Raw genomic sequence first — 21,590 nt, forward strand, 5'->3', positions numbered from 1 at the left:
CGGTTTGGATTACTTTTGCAGAGGCCTTTCTCCTTTTACTCATCTTTGTTCTTCTGTATGTTGTATGCGTGTAGTGTGTATGTCCTTTCCACAGCTGGAGTTCCTTTCCTCACTTTATTTTTAGACTGTAAACCACTTAGTTCTGTTTATGCAGTTATAGAAAATATGTAATAAATAAATAAAATCTTTCAAAGAAACGCAGACCATACTCACGCCGTCATAGTCCATAGGTTCTGTAGCATGACCAAACAAATGTTGAGCCAGAAGTTTTCCAGCAGCGATTGCTGTGGGCGTCAGTTCAGGACGGCCCTGTAAGAAAATTTGGGTGATTTCAGTATACTAAACACAAGATGCTCCTTTCCATCTGAGCAGTGGGTTCCCCAACTAGTAGTTTGCTGTTTTCTTTTAAATCATCTTTAACATCGCAAAAACATCAGAATCAAATTGCAAGACAAGACCAAACCGTTTATGCAATAAACCTAACTAGTAGGTTTTACTCTACTGGTTCTCCTCATTCTTCTCTTTTCTGAGAAGAGTGACTTATTTACTAAGTCATACGTAACATCAGTAAAATCATTACAGCCTTGTAACATAAACAAACATTTATTTATATATGCAGTACCTTCGGAGTTCTATGTGGTTTGCAAAAGAAAAGTGAAACAGTGACACTAAAAACAAATGACGTAGTGTAGGGTCATGAAATGGTTAACTGTTGTTTAAAATATTGCTCTGGCCTACATAGCTGAAAACAGTGTACAATCTACTGACCTCATCTCCCTAAAATGTATGTTCCTACCTTACCACATTGTAAGCTAAATAGATAAGAGTTTGAGCCATGATGTACCTACTCTCCTGTACATGTAACATTTAGAACTGTAAGATTTAGATAAGCATAGAAATGAGCTAGTTTCCTATATGACTATAAGTTGTATCCCTGAACCTATCATAAATGCTGGCTTAGGACCAATAATAACTGTAGAAAAGTTATAGAAGTAACAAATGAAAATTGTAGTTTTTGCATATATTAAGTTTGCATATGTTTAGTGAAAAGGGCATAAAAGTCCATGCATTTCCTGATTCTAACACTCTAGTAGGCAGGCTGTTAACTGCACTAGAGTCCAGTATGCTGTAATAAATCTCTTGTACTTTCTTCACGCCTCTGACTTTGTGTGTCCAAGTGACCTTTCAGTAGAAATTACAAAAATTTCTTAAATAAGTAGGTTTTCAATAATTTCCTGAACTGCTGGTAAGAGACAGAACTAACTAATAGATTTACACAAACACTTTATCACAAGAAGCTGCCTGAAAAGATGGGTATCGTTGAAAATAGCTCTTTGTATAAAGAACCCTTTACCGATGGAAAAGCAAACAAATTACAATTACATCTTGGATGTTGTGAATTAATGAATGAAAAATGATCCACAAGATAATCAGGTACTAAATCATGTAAGACTTTATAACATATACAACCAAACTTAAATCTGACTCTGGCTCGACTGGTAACCAATGTAGTCCTTGGTAATAGCTGGCCCGGGACTTTCTCTCCGACATTAGAATTGACATCGTGGGGAAGTCTCATGTGCCAGCCGCTGTACACGACCATGGCCAGTCCCTGTTACGGAGTTTCTGCTGGGGGAGGGATGGAGCGTGTTGGCTCTGGGGCAGCTTCGGGGATGGAGAGTTATGCAGCGGGCGTGCCGACGGCAGCAGGGAGGCATCCCAACGGAAGCAGTTTCAGTGGTGGGAGGGGGGCAGGCAGGCCTCAGCATGGGTTAGCTTCAGAATAGGGAGGAAGGGGGTGGGACAAAGGCTGGAAGGCAGTGAGGGGGAGAGGGTATGAATGTGGGACACAAGGGAGGGAGGAAGGGGGCACTAACTTGGGACATATGAGGGAGGGAGGAAATAGAAAGTGGCAATTGTTGGGCCTGAGTGTGTGAGTGAGAGGGAAAAAGGTGGTACACATGGGGAAAGGAAAATTGGGAAGAGAGAGAGAGGAGTGAGGTGGACATGCATTGGGAAGAGAAGGATGAGAAGGAGAAATATTAGATATGGTGGTTGAGAGGGATCAGAGGGAAAGATTGAAGGGGAAGAATGTTGGGCATAGTGATGGAGGGAAAGATGTGGCATGGTGTTGGAAAGGGGTGATAGAAGGAGAAATGGGCATGGGGCTGGTGGGTAGTGGTGAAAAATGCTGCACATGATCTAGGGGATGAGAGAGGAAGAAAAGTTGGACTCATGGAGGTACAGGCAGAAATATTGGTTGGGGAATGGAATGAGGTCTGGAGGAGAGGAAGCATGCAGGAGGCAGAAAGAAAGAAAGAAAAAAGAAATATTGGATGCACAGTCAGAAGGAAGTGCAACTAGAGACTCATGAAATCACCAGACAACAAAGGTAGGAAAAATGATTTTGTTTTCAATTTAGTGAACAAAATGTGTCTGTTTTGAGAATTTATATCTGCTGTCTATATTTTGCACTATATTTGTCTATTTTTCTATAGTTGCTACTGAGGTGACATTGCATATTTTAAAGGCATCTGTCTTGACCTCTTTGAAAAAACCCAAAATATAAATGATAATTAACATTTTATCTGCATACAGTGTGCTTTGTGTTTTTATAATTTTGTGGTTACCATTATGTATTAATAAGATATTGTATGTATATGATAAATGGATGGAAGAAATTGTATTACAATTAGTACTATTATTATGGCGGTGGAGCCAGGGGTAGAGTTTGGGTGGGTCTGGGGCGGAGCTTGGGTGGGGGTACTTGGTTGGTATTTGTTAGGTTTAGGGGTACTTGGCTTGAAAAGGTCGAGAAACACTGGTGTAGGCAGCCTGCCTCGGAGGGGAGTGGGGGATTATTTTTTATACAAAACATGCCTACCGCTGCCTACAATCGGAACGCCGTTTATAGAATTTGTCTCTTCATATTTTACTGAAGGTATGAAAGGTCTGGAAACTGTTGGAGCAAATGTTTTGAATTAAAAAGAGACTATGTTGAAAATAAATCACATTTTCCCCACAAAAATGTTTTCTTGATAGGCCGGGAACTTTTCAATTGATGCTCATATGTGAAATACAATATTAAAGTGGCTGAAATGCAGGGAACCTGGGAAAAGAAGAAGATATATGGATCATTCTGGAAAGAGAAACTGGAACACATATCCACATATGGGTGTCATCTACAGACATCAAGCACAAAAAGAAAGGCTGGACAAAGATCTGGTCAAAGATATCCATAAACAGGGAATGAAAGTGGAGGTGCCATTGCTGAGAAACTTCAACTTGCCTGATGTATACTGGAATGTACCAAATGCAGTATCAGAAAGAAGCAGAGATAGTTTGGATTTCTGCCATAGTGCTCTGCTCAATCAAATAGTGATAGAACCCATGACGAAAGGGGGTGATAATGTTGGATCTGGTGCTTAGGAATGAGGAAAGTGTTTTTTTAACATATGGATTATTGCCCACCTAGACAATAATGATCACCACAGAATATGTTTTTTCTAAAACTGCGACTAAAATGAAGCAGAGGATATTTAGATCTGCTCAGGAACAGGTGGACATGTTCATCTGCAAGGTACATGAAAAAAAATGTACATCTTTTATAAAGCAAATCATCACCCTGCCCACATTCCATTCCAAAGTGACGTAAAAGTACAGGTAATCATATGTATGTTTACATGTGGAATAATTATGAGACATGTTATACACGTATAAGGTCACATCCATGCAAAAATGCCTTTTTAAAATCACCCCAACAGCTTTTTCCACACAATATTTTATTTTTATTACTCTAAATGTCATTTATCAGATGAATTTAGCCAGCCACTCTCTCTTCAACACACTTTACAGATGCTGGTTTGGCATTCCAAAAATGAATGGAAGATTGAAATGGAGATAAGATTGTGAAAACCTGTTCATACGCATTCCACAGAAACCTATAATGGACAAAACATCCTTGCAGATAATATGCTCTCTTTGCTTCTGAGGGTTTCTCATGTAAATCTCAGGAGGGAGCAATCACTCTGAGTGCACATAAATGGCTAATCTGCTTTTCATGCTTTCTACAACATAAGTACATATCTCCTCAGAGAATCTGGAAGGCTTTGAAGTGCAATTGTGCCATCAGTATTTGTTTTCCTGTGCTGCTCTTTAGTGCCCCCTTGCAGGATACCCTACCCAGGCGTTCTCAGGCAGTGCCTGGGGTTGCCGAGCCAGCAGGCCTGGAGAGAGGAAGGATCAGGGTGATGGCTGGCAGCCAATAAAAATATAGCACAGAACACAAGAATTCTGTTCCCCAGAATGAACGCAAGTCTTTCCTGGCTCTGTTTCTCACTCTGTGGCTCTTAATCCTAACCTATCTATATCCTCCAAAGCAATTTATTTTTTTCAGAAATTTTTATCAAGAAGTTTATTCAAGCATAGTATAAACAGAACAAATTTACACACTGCTCCAAATCCTTACATCTTGAAAGTCCTATCCTATACAATTCCAAACTTCTCTCTTTAAAGGACACTCTTTTTTCCTTATATTTTACAGCAAATCAAAACACAAAGTATGCCTGTTTTGATTGTAACCATTGTAACATTTTTAAAGACTTTGTTCCTTAATGTCCATTCTCAGCTCTTTATTGCATTCTGACAGTGATCAGCTCACTTCTATTTCAATGGGAAACTTTGGGAGATTTCAACCTTGACAGTTGTTTGTAAGTGATAAGAAATAAATAAAAAAAAAAGGCATTCATAAAACGGACAAAAAAGGGGTCACCATTCTACTCTAGAAGTGTCCACAAAATTAGTATGAAAAGATTAGGTTTTTACCTTACTAAACTTTTTTCCTGTAAACAGGAATGGTACTCGTAGATTTGACCAGTGGGTTAGACCATGAGGGTTGTAGAGAGCCCACTGTTTTGCTCTCATGCTCCACTTCCCATCACTCTGGGATGAGTTCCACCCCCTCAGTCAGTACAAAAGCTTCTAGCGAGTCCTAGAATGCAAACATAGGAGAGGGGTGAAGGCAGTGGTATAGTAAAGGGGGAGGGGGCAGAACACCCTGGGCACGATCTTCTTGGGGGGTGCCAGCCTTCCTCTCCACCCCCCCACATACCTCTTTAAATGTTCGCTGGCTCGAGCAACATCTACTTGCTGTTCACGCCAACATCGGCTCCCTTCTGACATTACTTCCTAGTTGCGGGAACAGGACGTGATGTCAGAAGGGAGCCGGCACGAGCAGCAGGTGAAAGATGTTGCTCACGCCGATGAACATTTCAAGAGGTATGTGGGGGCAGGGGGGGCGCTCAAGCGGCGGGGAAGAGTTGGAGGGGTGCACGAGCAGCGGGGAAGAATGGGGTGGCGGGAAAGAGTAAGGGGGAGCACAGTGCAGCCATGCCATGTGCCACCGCCCTGGGCACCAACCTTCCTCGCTACGCCAATGGGTGCAGGGAAACTCCCCAAAACTACATAAGCTTGTTCTGCTCTAAATACAAAACATTAAACAATGCTTTTAAACCACTACTAAATGAAACAAACAAGATGGAAATAAAAGGACCTACCTACTTGTGTGCCATAGAAACAAGACATCTGACTAAGCAGGCTAGTATATATCTAACAGGGTAGGCATCAAGACTACTATTCCTGCTTTCAAGAAATATTAACAAGGTAAGAACCTAATATTTCCTTCTTGTACAACAGGACTGGTAGTCTTGACCAGCGGGATGCTTCAGAACAGTCCCTGGTTTCTAGGGTGGGACAGACGAGCCTGCTGCCAGTACTGAGGACCCAATAGCGGTATCCAGCCCAGCTGCTACATCAAACCTGTAAAACAGTGTGACTCAAACTTTATTTTAGCTCTGGCACACTAAACAGAGCAAATGGTTTTCGGAGCACATTATAACAGAAATTATAAAATTGCAAAAACAACAAAAAATTAAATCTAAGAGTTCTTTTGTGTAAAGTTCTTTAAGTTATGTATGGGGAATTGTAACAAGGGTGAAACTAAAGTAGAAAGAACAGAATTGCTAATCAATGCAATGGATGTGCCTGTTTTTGAGTGCAAATTAACGCAAAATGCGGCTTGATCATCCACCATCTACAGTCGCTCTCTCTTTTTTTTTTTTTTTATTTAATTTCTGTCACAGCTGAAAATCCAAGTTCCCAAAGATAAGAAGATCCAAACAGTAACAAAGCCTTTGATTGCTTTTTTGCTCAAGTTAGGATAACTACTGCATAAAAAATACAAATAAAGCTAAAATTACCATTAGTTTTCAAGAACCAATTACATCAAAGAATGATGCTTGTCTGGGCGGTTGTATCTTTACACACACAAACGCTCATAACACTGACAGATTCTTCTGTACGTGATGTACATATCATCTATTCTAATGTATACTTATGAAGGGAATTTTTTTAAAATAAAAGTAAAATTCTGGAATCTCTTGCGACACACCTGGAATCTCTGCAGGGCACAGCACTGTGCTTTGGCACACAGTTTGAGAGACACTACTGTAAAACTTAGCGAACGTGTGGAGATTGGACCAAGTGGCCGCCCTGCAGATCTCCGATGGTAAGACTGCTCTAGACTCTGCTCAAGATGATGCGACGCTGCGAGGGAAGTGCGCCTTCACCGCCACTGGAGACTACGTTCCACTTCCTGAAACACTTCCAAGCTTACATGTAGGCCGCTAAAGTGGACTGCTTCTTAAGACCTCAGGAGCGTGACAATAACTTCAGGTGAACAGCCATAAGGCTTCATACTCAACAGCCATGCACTCTGGAACCTCCAGGGCAATGGGACCCTGTAAGAGAAGATTCAGATAACAAGGAAGCATGAGAGCCTTGTTCTTCTGCAGACATACTAAGTCTGTGTACCACAACTGCCTCAGCCAACCTGGAGCTACCAGGATCACTCAACCTGGGTGCGTTCTGACCCCTTAAAGCACTCTGCCTATCACTGAGGGGAGGAAGGGGAACATAAAGGAGCTCCTCTGTAGACCAGGCTTGGACCAGAGCATTCAGCTTAGTGCTTCTTGGCTTATATCTTCAGCTGAAGAAACGAGCCACCTTTTTGTTGGATGCTGAGGCCATGAGGTTAAACATCAGACATCCTCAGCTCCTGCCTATGCAGTCTAAGGCCCTCTGAGAGAAAGACCACTCCCCAGGATCCAAGGTCTGCCGACTTATGAAGTCCGTCTGCACATTCTCCACCCTGGCTACATGAGCTGCTGAGATGGCCAGAGATGGAGGTTCTGCCCACTGAAAGAGCTCAGAGGTGCACTCCTAGTGCCTCCTTGCCTGTTTACATAGGCCACTGTGGTTGCACTGTCTGAGAAGACACGGACTGCCTTTCCTTCCACAGCGCTACCCTGTGGCCCTCAGAGCTAACCGTATTGCTCTCAACTCCAATTGGTTTATCAACCAAGTCCTCTGAGATGGGAACCACCACTCTTGCAGTGGACATCTGTTATAATGCACTCCCCAGCCAAAAAGACTAGCATCTATCATCAGAACTGCCCACTGGGAGATGTGCATTGGCATTTAGCTAGCCAAGGACTGTGGTTCCAGTCACCAGTCCAGGCAACTCGATGTTTTTCCTGACCATGAAAGCAGGAGGTCCAGGGCATCCGATTGTGGAGACCATTGTGGAGACCACCTTGAAAGGAATGACTCTTGAAGAAAGCACAAATGTGCTTTTGCCCAGGGCACCACATCAATTGTGGCTACCATGGATCTCAGCAGCTGAAGATTCTGCCAAGCTATGATGACCAAACGAGTTTACTAAAGTAAATTCAGGGATATAAAATTGATAGACACAAAGCCAGAAAAACTATGATAAACACCGAAGAGAACTGGCCTGTATAGATAACTAACCTATGAAGGGTGATCAAACAAATTTATAAAACAGCTCAGAGATACGAAACTCTGAAGGGAAGGTTATGAGACCTCCCTTGGAGAAAGAGTTTACCTTCCAGTCATAGTCCTTTTATGAAAAATCTTTGATCACTTCCTTCAAAGGTATATATGAAAGATTCATCTCTAAAAACTTCAAAAAAATGTCCAAACAAGGTACTGCCTTTAAAATTGCAAATGTCACTGCACCTGTGGCAAATTTAAAAAATTTTACTTAGCTTGTAGGCAGGATTGAGGGGGTCCCGTTTCGATCCCTGCTTCAGGGGACCCGATTATAGATACTCTAAACAGGTTCCTGTAACAAATTCATGCTGGAAAAAGTTTCTGTCGTGACATACAGCTAAAGATTCTGAAACAAACATATAAACATGCCTCGTGTGAGTAAATTCCTGAAGCAAACCCACACTGGCAAAACGATAGTACATTTTAAGGCATACTCAGGGCACAAGATGCAATACTCTCAAGTCAAACGTACATACCGCTGCTGAAACGTGGTAACTTCTAAGTCTTCAAACCACCAGACCAACGCGATTTTCCTGGCTTGTTAAATACTGAACTTCATGCAAACGCTGAAAAACGTGATGACTTAGAAGTTACCACGTTTCAGCAGCGGTATGTACGTTTGACTTGAGAGTATTGCATCTTGTGCCCTGAGTATGCCTTAAAATGTACTATCGTTTTGCCAGTGTGGGTTTGCTACAGGAATTTACTCACACGAGGCATGTTTATATGTTTGTTTCAGAATCTTTAGCTGTATGTCACGACAGAAACTTTTTCCAGCATGAATTTGTTACAGGAACCTGTTTAGAGTATCTATAATCGGGTCCCCTGAAGCAGGGATCGAAACGGGGCCGCATTGGGACCCCCTCAATCCTGCCTACAAGCTAAGTAAAATTTTTTAAATTTGCCACAGGTGCAGTGACGTTTGCAATTTTAAAGGCAGTACCTTGTTTGGACATTTTTTTTGAAGTTTTTAGAGATGAATCTTTCATATATACCTTTGAAGGAAGTGATCAAAGATTTTTCATAAAAGGACTATGACTGGAAGGTAAACTCTTTCTCCAAGGGAGGTCTCATAACCTTCCCTTCAGAGTTTCGTATCTCTGAGCTGTTTTATAAATTTGTTTGATCACCCTTCATAGGTTAGTTATCTATACAGGCCAGTTTTCTTTGGTGTTAAGCTATGATGACCGGCAGGCTGTGAATCTCCTGAATTTGCCTCATGAGCTTCGTTTTGCATGCTTCTGGGAGGAAAACCCTGTTCTATGCTGTCTCGAATCTGACTTCCAGGTATTCCAGTGACTGAGTCGGGATCAAGTGACCCAACATCTATAGGAGCTGGACCACTTGATTCACCACTGTTGTTCCCTTGTCCCTCGAGGGTGCTCATATGAGCCAATTGTCCTGGTAAGGATACACCTGAGGTGCACTGTTACCACAACCATCACCTTGGTAAAGGTTCATGGTGCTGTTTTAGGCCAAAGGGAAGAGCAGAGAATTGGAAATGCTTGCCCAGAATATGGAACCACAAGAACCTTCTGTGAGCTAGAAAGTTGGGAATATGCAGGTATGCCTCTTTTAAATCCAGAGAGGCAAGGTATACCCCCTCTTCCCGGTGCAACCATAGTAATGACCGACTACACCATTTCCATGCGGAAGTGGGGGATCTTGAAGGTTGTATTGACTGACTTTAGATCCAGAATTGGTCTCCAGTTTTCCGAGTCTTTTTCTGGACAGGCCCTTGCCAAAGAGCAATTGTCCTTGAAAGGGGAGTATGCTCAGAGTCACCTTGGAGGTTGAGTCTCCCGCCCACTGCCTAATCCAGAGCATTCTGTGGGCAGAGATGGCATAAGCCAAGACCTTGCAACATAGTCAACCTCCTCCAAGAGGTTGGTTAGTGTTGCTGTCCGGATCTGAGGCCCAGCTTAGTCAAGAGTGACATGCTCGGGCACTATAAGAAACCACCACTGCTGCTTTCAGTCCCAGTGCAGCAGCTTTGAATTGTCTTTTGAGGTCAAAGTTTATCCTGCGGTTCAGTGTGTCCTTGAGGTCTACTCCCCCCTTTACTAGGAAGTGAAGTTCGCTTCACAATCTGTGCCACAGCAAATCCACTTGTGTAGCAAACCACTGCTGGAACTCAGCAACCGTCAAGTAGAGCTTAGCCATGGACCGTTACCCCTAAGGGCCCCTCTGGAACATCCCAGTGATCTGCTAACATCTTAGTGATCTCTGGATCTGAGAGAAAACAAATATTCTGTTCTTTAGTGCTGCTCATGAGCGAGCACTGAGCTGTGGAGGCTTGAGGCAGCTCTAACTTTAATTCCTGGAGCACCTCCACAATTAAACTTTGTAGGCCGGAGGGTTTGAACAACGTTTGCACCCTTGGGTCATCCACAAGATCCAGGGCTGCCTTCTTATCGTGGTCAGCCCCCCCTCTCCCCTCCAATTTGCTGAATCTCCAAAAGCTAAGGATCCTGAATGAGAAATTAAAGTCATAGAATCTAAACCTTCATCCTCTGAGTCCACCAAAGCTTGGGTCCTTGTGACATTTGTATGGCTCCTTGGGGTTGACCCTTCAATTTTTGCTAAAAACCCTGACATTACCTCTGCAGAGTCCTCCACGGGTTAGGTTGGTTTTTGAAACTTAGAAAGACTTCATACATCATGTGTATGAATTTGGGAGTGAACCACTGCCCAGGTTGTCCTGGCAGAGTCTCCCACGCTAGCTTCTGGTGTCTGTCCACCGGCACATGGCTGCGTTTCGCCAGGAAATTTCCCCATCACTATCTACCATATATTCTCAAATATAAACTAATCTGAATATAAACTGAGATAACATTTTCCCCCCTTTTTAGGGGAAAAATGTTAACTTGAATATATACTGAGGGTTTATATTCAAGTGCCGCCTAACTGTATACCTACCCACCCACCCACACACCCCTCCCGAACCTAGTGCTGATCTCTCCTCTGGTCTACCTTAAATCCTGGTGATGCAATGGTGTGGTGAGTTAAACCTGGATGGGAGCAATCCCTACCTCCCCTAAGGTGAGGTGTCAGGTTCTGTCCCAGTTGTCAGCTGGTTGTAGAATCACCATGTGCCCTTTTCTTCCCTCCCTTCCTCTCTTCTGTAGAAGCAATCTCATGAAATGCCGCAGAAACTTGCAGCAGCCATTTTTTCAGCAAGACTGCTGGAACCCCGTGAATAGCAACGCACCCTAGCGTGATGAAGTATGAATAAACGTCAAGATGCGCATAGCTGATAGATCGTAAAAAACAAAATTAGTCTTTGGGGGGGATCGTTTCCTCATTCTCTATTTTCTGTCCTTTTGTTTTCTTTGTGACATTTTTCATACATTTCATATATGTTTCCATACATTGAGACAACTTTTGGTGTTATTTAATTTTGGTTTTTACGATCTATCAGTTGTGCGTGTCTTGACTTTGATGTTTATTCATACGTCATCATGCTAGGGTGCGTTGCTGTTCCTGGGTCTCTAGGGTGTCTTTAAATGTCCAGGATTCCATTGCTGTTTGCTGCTCTCAGCTCAAATGTGATTGTGCCAAGCTGTGGTTAGCAGAATTCATTGCCTCCTGTTTTCATTGAATGGACTGGCTACCATCTTTTCACCTCTCCAGTATTTTTTCATCTTTACTCCTGAAGAAGATTGTGAAACGGGGCTCTGTCGAGTGAAACAAACTTGATGGGACTCAGCTAAGTTGAAATTTTCTTAACATTTTCTGTTTGAGTTTAATTTTTGATTTTTTCATTATATTATTTTGGAGTTGTGGATCTGGGGGGTTTGAAGCGCTTTTTGCTCCCACTTCTGAAATTATTCTCAGTGTTCTAGCTTTGAATTGAATTGAATAATTTTGCAAGGACGTCATGATGTATGGGGTGGAGTTTATTTAGATTTTGGTCTGATGCTAGTCATCAATGAACTTCCACCCAGGGCTAAATCTGAACCACAGGATGGCCTGAGCCCGTACTGAAAGTCCTTTTAATAATTTCAACTACCCGATTATCATTTCCTCAGGCACTGGAGTAATTCCAAAAGGGAGTTTAAAAGCTCTCACCAATTTGTTTTTTGGTATAGTTTTTATTTTTGGTGGATAGGCTGGGTTTTTTGAAGTCACTGTTCTGAGAAAGCATTTTGATTCACTTTTTCTGGGTTTCTTCTTTTAATAAAAATAAATTATAATTTTCTTGAAGTTCTGGTGGGTAAAGTAGGTTGTTGGTCTTTGTAAAACTTTATAACAAAATCAAAGGGCCTTTTAGTTTTTCTAACCACTAGTTTGAATAGTAAGTTTTAGGGCTATAGCGGTAAATAAAAAATCCCAAACCCTCAAAACTAATCTTACATCATAAGTGCCAGTTCTGTAGGTTAAGTGGTTGCTGACCACCCTTATATTGAGCAACTTCCTCCACTGAGTCTAGGGAAGGATAGTTTGTGATGTGTTTAGCTATTCCAATCATTTTGAAAAGTTGGCACCCATATCTTATATATTATGAAGCACAATAAAGTCCAAAATGAAGTGAAAAAAATTATATACCACATTACTGTTGGTACCAGTCACAGACAGCAGAATGGAGAGGGCCACAGCCCAATCAATGTCTTGCCTAACATAGACAGCATCAGCAATTAGAGAGCTTAGGAAAGGGTCTAGAGTAGTGGTTCTCAACCCTGTCCTGGAGAACCACCAGCCAAGTCAGATTTTCAGGACAGTCCTAATGAATATGCATGGCATAGATTTGCAGGCCTGTCATCTCCATTATATGCAAATCTCTCTCATGCATATTCATTAGGGTTATTCTGAAAACCAGACAGGGTTGGGAATCACTTGTCTAGAGATAAGTTTGTTCAGTCACTCCAACCAAAAAAGATGATCTGCTGCCTCTGGAACCAACTACCATAAAATTTTATCAGTGTAAATTGTTAATACAATTTGTGCAAGATAGCATTTTTTCCAAAAAAGGGTACCTCCTGAAAGATCTTACTAGTTGAGGCCTCTACTCTGATTTGAACAACAAACACGCAATTGCTATTAGCTTAGAACAAAGGGCTGTTTCCTGTTATGTTAAAATCACTTGTATATACACGATACCTCTGTTATGTCTCCAATTGCATAAATGTTAGGAACAGACGTAGCTTCAAAGGAATCAACAATTATCTTTCCAGTTTCTGCATTCACTTTTACTCCAACATTCTCCAAATTCAGAGACTTGATTGATGGTGCTCTGCCTGAAATAAAAACAAAGAGAGGCCAAATAATTACAAATCTGATAGCTGATTAACTGAAAGCAGGAGCTTGCAGTTCTCTATTTAAAAAAAAAAAAAAAAAGGAAGGAAAACCCCATAACCTTGAGGCTCACAACCTGATAAAAATGAACCAGCTCTCTAGGATGAATCTTTCTAATAAATGTACTAATATGAATTCAGTTTGTATCAGTGCCTCAATTTGCTAACAGAAAACGAATGAATCATTTGGGATTTTACATGTGTGAACATCAGCATCTACAGGTGGAGACACTAGTTTCAAAATGATCACCTGTGCTGGCAGTGCTTATACATGCATGTGTTGGGTTTTTAAAAAGTTGCGCCTACAAAAAAGAGCCAAGTCGAATCATTTTTCTTGAAATTTTGAGGTAGTGTTAGATGCTGGAGGAGTTAGTGCATTTGTCCCCAGAATCTCTGGTGGAGAGTCCAGGTCCAAACAACGTGCCTCAGTTCAAGCCAGCACAGAAAAATTTCAAGCTAACCCCCTTCTTTTATGAACACATAGCGTGTGGATTCTAGCGCCGGCAACAGCGGTAACTGCTCCGGCGCTCATAGAATTCCTATGAGCATTGGAGCAGTTACCGCCGCTAAAACCCACGCTGTGCGTTCATGAAAGAAGGTGTATATGTGCATTCACTACGTATCACATTTTGACACATTCTTGTGTCATGCTCATCTACAAATGAATACAAAATGGCTTCCACAATCCTGAGAGCCTTGTTCTAAAATTACTTTTTGGGGAGCAATTTTCTATCTATTTGCATGGCTGCAAAGGATATTGTATGCTTTTCTACCTGCACGCTTTGCAATCATTTTCAAAGTAAAAGCATGCGCGTACTTGTACGGTCGTGCACCTCATTATTCTGAGGATTTATTTTTTACATTTGTACTTTTGTAAATACAAAAGTGTGTGTATTGTTTTGACTCCACACCCCAGAACACCCCCCTCACAACTGCAGGGAAAAGCATGTGTGCTGTTGTACTTTTACCTGTCCCCCATGTCTCTTTATTAACAGCTAAAGCAGATATTTTGGATACTGCATGCTAATTTTGTCAGTTGTGTGGTAACTGCAAAATCTTGAAACTTCTGTTTTCCCTAATGACAGGATAATTTTGGACAAAAACAAAAAATGGATCCAAAAAAGATCTGCAGAAAAAATCAGCCAGAAGCAAACAAAACAAAACTGCAGACTGTGTACAAGATGCAGGTAAATTTTAATATGACAAGAACACAATATATAAAACCCTTTTACCAATAAAGGGACCCGACACGGTCTGTGTTTCGGACAAACCTTTGTCAGGGGTCCATGGTAAAATAGGGGGGCTAAAAAAAGCCACAAAAAATGCTGTTGGCTTTTTTGGCGAACTTGACACACACAGGCATCCCGTCGATATTCTTCATTTTTTGTGGCTTTTTTAGCCCCCCTATTTTACCATGGACCCCTGACGAAGGTTTGTCCGAAAAACGGACCGTGTCAGGTCCCTTTATTGGTAAAAGGGTTTTATATATTGTGTTCTTGTCATATTAAAATTTCCTGCATCTTGTACACAGTCTGCAGTTTTGTTTTGTTTGCTTCAGGATAATTTTGGAGCCACTTAAATATACCAGCTGCGAGTGCAAAATAGCCCAAGAATTGTCCTTTCTCTTTCCCCTGTCCCTTTTACTCACAAACAACAAATTGTAGATTTTTTTGCCCCTTGAAGCTATCTGTAAGGCGTCCTTATTGAAATTTCTCTCCCCTCTCAGTTTCCCAGTGATCCCATTTGATTGTAAACTGCTTTGATGCCTTCATGAAAGGTACATATCAAATCCATAAACCAAACATCATTAATTTTATATATTCTTCCCCAGACAAACATATACTGAGATTTTTCTCCATTCTGTCTTTCTTCCCAGAACCAAAAAGCTATTAATCCAGCAAACTTAAAATTCAAAATAAAGTGCTGTGGAAACCCCCCAGCACCTGAATTTTTTCTTTCTGCTAAATGCAATGAATAAAACCTTACAGCAAATGCCATCAGAATGTTTAAGGGGGTGGAGGAAGTTCAAACTGGAAAAAAAAGCTCCCATCCCAGCTGTCTACAAAATGATAGCATCAGTTCCATTGTCTGCAATTTAAAAGAAGGTTCCCAAGTACTGTTAACAAGAGGAATTTCAAGTTTTCTTTATTCAAAAGCTGTCTGTCCATCTTGTCTGTCTAGAAGAGAACATGTTTCACTCTGCTGGTATGGACATGTTTTTTTGATGTTAAGGCAGAGCAGGAATAAAATCGAGCTATAGTTTTTGCACAGCAGAAAAACAATTGACGTTGGAAAGTTTCTTTCAGAAGGCAAAGTTGGTTTGGTCAGTTCAAAATCAATCGGATGAACAGAATTGAATGATTTCTATAATACTTCAGCCATAAGGCAGGAACCCCTTTCTCCAAACATACTACATCTGAATGCATGTGTAAAGCCTCCGTGCATTAATTTCATCTATTCAAACTAACACTTCCTCTGGAAGCATTGACTGGAGCTGTCGGCACTTGGCTATCTGTCTGTCTTTCCTCCTGTCGACCCCATGGGATATGGATCTGCCCCCCTTTCCTACTCACCCCCACCCAGCTCTCCAAACCTGATGCTATCAGGCAAGAAGAATAATAAACCTCCAGGACCTTATCTGGACTCGGATGTGAAACAACTTCCTACTGTTGTAGTGCTTTGTGTATGCAGATACAGGCAGGGACGCTACAAATGGGCAGCTAATGGGGTTTCCGAGTTTCCCCTTTTTCCTGCCTCATGTGGCGTCAAAAGCAAGTTTAGCATGCAAAGGCATTAATGAAGTGCCTGGACTTAGAAGCTGTCTGAGGTCACAGTTAAGGAGCCCGCATGAAAATAACAGCTGCATAATTACTGCGACAACCTTCAAGTGTTCAGTTCCAGCCCATATCCACCTGCGAGCCTCTGCAGGAAAACTCTATAAAAACAGACTATGCAGAAACAAGTTCAGCTCCTTGGCCAGAAATTCCTACTCTATCTCCCTCCCTCTCCAACCTCAAAACATTAATACAAACTTTAATCACGTTTATACAAACTTGTATTCGTACCTGGATACAATCTTTACAGATGTACAAACTCAGATTACAGCTAATGAGATCTTTCTAGCAAATGTACTGTAATTAATTCCTGTAGAACTTACCAGCTGTGAAGCAGCAATGACACTTTCCAATGCTATTCCTACAATTATGCCTAACTTAAGTAATCACTCAAATCCCACATTTTTTTCTGAGTTCAGAGCTAAATATGGCATAGAGAGGGCTGGTATTTCATCAGTTGTTATATAAGAATAACATTTTAAACTATAAAGATGGTGGAAATGTATTACTAATGAATGAATCTGTTCCCTCTCATGCTTTTCAATAGTTTCCTTAAAATATAAGTGCATATCTTTTCCAAAGTTTCACAGATACCGTCAACACTTGAGAAACTGGATTTTTAAAAAAAACAAGTTCTACATAGGTTTTATTTCTCTTTAGAAGAAAGGAAAACATACCCATTTTTTATCTGTATTAAACTTCACTGAGGATCAAATATTCTAGAAATGGATTTAGCAATATAACAAAATATTTGGATCTTTTTGTTAAGCTTACCGATTGCTTAACTTTGTTGAAAGCAGCGTTGAGTTGGTGGCACTCACTTTGACCCAATATTGTATACACTACGGGAGTAATTCTAGAAAACGTTTTCCCTGTGTAAAGCATGTTTGAAAAACTGTATATGGGAATACATGCGCAAAACATAAACTATCCTTCAACACACCTAAGTGGACTTCACAAAGACGTTCCAGGGGCAGAGCTACAAACTATAGAAACTTAAAAAAAGGGCTATAGCCCACCAAGTCTGCCCATTCCAAATACCCACCCCCCTGAATTCACTCCCTTAGAGATCCTAAGTGAGTATCCCATTTTCTCTTAAAATCTGACACGCTGCTGGCCTCAATCACCTGCAGTGGGAGTTTGTTCCAATGATCCACCACTCTATGCACTTATAATATGCATGTGTTGCACTTATGTTTTTTGAGAGACCAATGACTGCATTGTGCCCCATTTTGATCGATTTAATGTGCTGAATTATGTGGGGTTGATTTTCTGAGATCTCTTTTTCTCCACTTATGGATTGCAGAAATTCTATCAAAGGGGTCATTTACTATATAAAGTGACTTCATATTCTTTTTTTAAAAAACAAACAAACATTCTTTATTCATTTTTAAAACTACAATTGTGCACAATAAATGAATCATTTACATAGAATACTAACAGTAAAGCACAATAAACTTATTAGAAAAAAATGACAAGAATTATTTTCTCCCACCCCTTCCACCAATTAATAAATACCTATACACAACCTAACCATACCTCCTAATCAGAGCCCAAAACATACCTCCCTTCCCCCTCCCTGGATGTGCATGTGACTTGATATATAAACAATAAAACCTTGGAATGCAAGTGTTTTGCAAGACAAGCAAAACATTTTATTAAATTTTAACTTGATATACAAGCAAGGTCTTGCAATACAAGTATACAGTATATACACATCAGAACTGAGCCGATGGTTCATCTCTGACACTGCAAGAGTGTAGCAACTGTTCTAAACAAGCAAAGTCTTGCAATACGAGTACATACAGTATACACGCGTCACATCATCGCAACTGAGCCGATGGTTCTGACGCTGCAGGAGTATAGTGACTGTTCTAAACGAGCGAGGTCTTGCAATACAAGTACGTATAGTATTTTATATTAAAGTTTTGGGGCTGTGCAACGAATCGTCTTGAGTTTCCATTATTTCTTATGGGGAAATTCGCTTTGATATACGAGTGTTTTAGATTACAAGCATGTTTTCGGCGTATTTTGTATTAAAGTTTTTGGGTTGTAGAACGAATCGTCTGAGTTTCCATTATTTCCTATGGGGAAATTCGCTTTGATATACAAGTACTTTGGATTACAAGCATGCTTCTGGAATGAATTATGCTCACAAACCAAGGTTTTACTGTAGTTTAGTTCTTTGGATTTTTGCACTTATGTATACCATTTTTGGAACAAATCATATATTTGTGGGAGAGTATTTGTGTACAACTGGGACTGGTCGTGAGCATCTCTATTGCCTTTAAAAAATAGATGCCTTTTTGGCCTTTGCACCCACCTACCTCCTGAAACACCTCACCCTACAGGACAAACTCTTCTTTTAACACAGAACACTACTGTTCACATTTCCTTCCCCCAAAGGATGCAAATTCAAAAGATCCCTCAACAGGACACTCTCCTTTCAAGCAGGGATCTGGAACAACACCTTAAGTGACCTAATCCTGAATTCACTAACATACCATTTATTCAGAAAATCACTAGAAACCTACCTGTTTGACAGATTTATCTGTCCCTGCAATTCTGCTCTACACCTACCATGCCTTACATCCATTCCCCTTTTCTTCCAGTCACCTCTATCTATCTATCCCTCCCAAATCTAACTGATGTAACCTCACTGTCCTTACAGCTCCACTTGTTGTATACCGTCTTGAACTGAAAAGGTATGACGAGATAGAAATAAAGCTATTATTATTATAATAAAATTAACCTGCACCTTTTTAAAATTGATTCTCATGTATGAGATCCTTTTCAGAGCACACTAAGGATAAAGCAGCAAGAAGAGACATCCTCAGTTTTCTTTTGAGTCACTGAAGACTGCAAATACGGCAAGATGCTTCTAGGAAGGCATCCTCAAGGGGCAATTAATCAGTCAATAGGACAAAGTCAAGTGGCAAATAGTCATCATCTGCTAAAGGTGCACAGGAAGCAGAGTGCCCAGGCTCCAATCATGGATTTTAATCTCTTACAATAGTTTCAGGCCATAAACTAACCTGGACAAAACATTTCTGCTTCACTGAGCTGATGAAAGGAGCAGAGCTTTCGAAAACTAGCCACAAATGCATTAGGGTTAGCCTAATAACAAGGTCTTACCTACAATTGGCTGACCTTTATTTCTACATAGCCATGTGACCAAATACAGCAACAGCACGACTTGCTTTATTTAATTGACCCCCTATGTGGTTTCCTTGCACTGTCCAGTCGACTCGACACATTTCCTGAAAAGTATCATCGGTCCTGTGGCCTGTGACATATTCTTTCAGGCTGCAGACAAGATGTGCAGACTGGCTCAAAGGGCATTTAGCTCTGCAAACTGGCTGCCGTACTTTATTTTTGAGCATCTATAGGCCCATAGCAAAAATATTATGTATTTTGGGGGGCAGTTTCATAACTACCCATATTGCACCATTGCAAACTCCATAATAGGAGTGATGGGGAGGAGGGGGAGATTATGGAATTTAATTCAGTTATATGGCAAATCATTTTCTTATAACAGTTAAGGCCAGATCGTTTGTAAGTTAATAATATTAGTAGCCTTAATAGTTTATTACTTTAGCCGTTGTTAACTCAGCTCTCCTTTGTATTATTTACACTATTAGTCCATACACCTGTTAAACTGAATTCTCTTCATTTGCTTCAATAAAAATAATTTGAACATAACTATCCATATTGTGTATTTTTCACTCTATAGGCCCTTTTATATTTCAGAGGAAAAGTATGCATGTACTTCCAGTTGAAAATGATCTCAGGAAAAGCACCTACACACATTTATACCTGCTAAGTTGTATGGATACTTTTTTTTTTTTTTTAAGTATGTAGATACTTTTGAAAATTCAAAAGTATTTATACAGCGCCTAACTCCATCCCATCCTGCAGTGAGCAAAAGTATGTGGTAAATCACACTGCATGTTATTTTTAGGTGCATATAGCATTGACTATTTTATGAAAACCATTTCCATGGGTAAATTACCATTGTACCTGCAGAATTGCCCTCTAAGGAGGCCATTTTATAATCGACCATGGTTATATATAGTACTTGCTTGAGGGTATTGGTGAATTTCCAAAATAAAACTTGTATTTAGAAAATTTTGGAAAGAATTAGGTTATTTATACCTACTCGTGACCAAGCACAAATTTCCTAGGTTAATTTAGTAGATATGTATGTATTTTCTAAAGTCTGCATGAGAAATGCTAGCTCTTATCTTCACTCAGCCCTATCACACTTATGTCCAAAGAGACAGATCCACCTGCATGCATATCGTGAGGACATTTTTGTAAAAGCCTAATTCTGCACGTGAAGCATTGTTTTACTCACAGAAATGTCTTTTAAAAGTTGAGCAAAGTTTGTATGTAGCAGAGGGACAAAGTACATCAAACGAAGTATAAGACAAAAAGCACCAAGGACCATCGAGGTAGGGACAATCAAGTGACATTTATTGCTAGACCCGACATAGGCCGTGTTTCTGCAAAAAAATGCCTACCTCAGGGGTCAAGAGGGTGAGGAAACAAATGTAAATAATAAAATTGAAGCTTTGCTTTACTATTTAAAAAAAACCCAATCATTCCAAAAGTTTAATATGCAGTGCCAAAATGAAACAAACAGCGTTTTTCCAATTACCTTTCTTTTGACACCATTAGCCATGCAATTGGGAAAATGCTGTCTGTTTCCTTTAGACACTGTGTTAAACTTTTGGGATTATTGGTTTTTTTAAATAGTGAACCAACAGCTTCAGTTTTGTTACTCACATTTGTTTCCTCATACTCTCGACCCCTGAGTCGAGACGTTTTTTGCTGAAACACAGCCCATATCAGATCTTGCAATAAACGTCACTCGATTGTCTCTATCTAAATGGTCCTTGGTGCTTTTTGTTATATTTTAAAATTTCAAAACAGATTCACGCGTATACTTTTGTTGTGAAAATTTGCAGATACTTGCAGAGGAAAAAGCATGCACTTATTACAGGTGAAGTCAGCTATAAAGTTTCAAGTTTATTAAACATTTGATTGAACGCAAATCAGAATTTCTAAGCGTTTTACAATTTATAATAATAAAGGGAGACAAACTTAACAAATAGTCACTTAACAAGACATGATTGACAGACACAGGTAGGAAAGTTGGGAGAACTATAAATTAAAAGTAAAGTGTACAAAAAGGGAAGACCACAGTAGGAAGGGGAAGCAATCATAAATATTGATCGGTTCTATGTGAGAAAAAAATTTTTTTTTAGATGTAATATGTTATACTCCTCTTGGAAAAAGTAAGTTTTTAATAATCCCTTAAATTTCGATAAGATTTTTCCGTCCTGATATAGAAAGGTAAAGAGTTTCATATCGTGGTGGCTTTAACTACGAAAGTAGTGGCCCGACGTGAGCTAATAATTTTCAGTGAAGGTATATGGAGAAGGTTTCGTGAGGAAGATCTTAAGATTTGTGTCGGATCATGCGGGATAAGAAGTTTATGAATAAATGCCGGTTCTTTAGTAACTAAAGATTTAAAAGAGAGAAGTGC

The 21,590-nt window shown here is 40.3% G+C and overlaps 1 protein-coding gene across 4 annotated transcripts in view; it reads right to left on the reverse strand.

Annotated features, from left to right (window-relative positions):
* The window catches only part of TXNRD2 (thioredoxin reductase 2), a 116,904-nt gene that overhangs the window by 12,772 nt on the left and 82,542 nt on the right, over window positions 1-21,590 (reverse strand). For all 4 annotated transcript variants that reach the window (XM_033954484.1, XM_033954482.1, XM_033954483.1 and 1 more), the window contains exons 12-13: window positions 13,012-13,148; window positions 214-309 (exon numbers count right to left, since the gene is read on the reverse strand). In XM_033954484.1, coding sequence (XP_033810375.1) covers window positions 214-309; window positions 13,012-13,148 — 233 coding nt within the window. The remainder of the gene's footprint in view (window positions 1-213; window positions 310-13,011; window positions 13,149-21,590) is intronic.

Source organism: Geotrypetes seraphini, chromosome 8, assembly GCF_902459505.1.
Source record: "Geotrypetes seraphini chromosome 8, aGeoSer1.1, whole genome shotgun sequence".
NCBI lineage: Eukaryota > Metazoa > Chordata > Amphibia > Gymnophiona > Dermophiidae > Geotrypetes > Geotrypetes seraphini.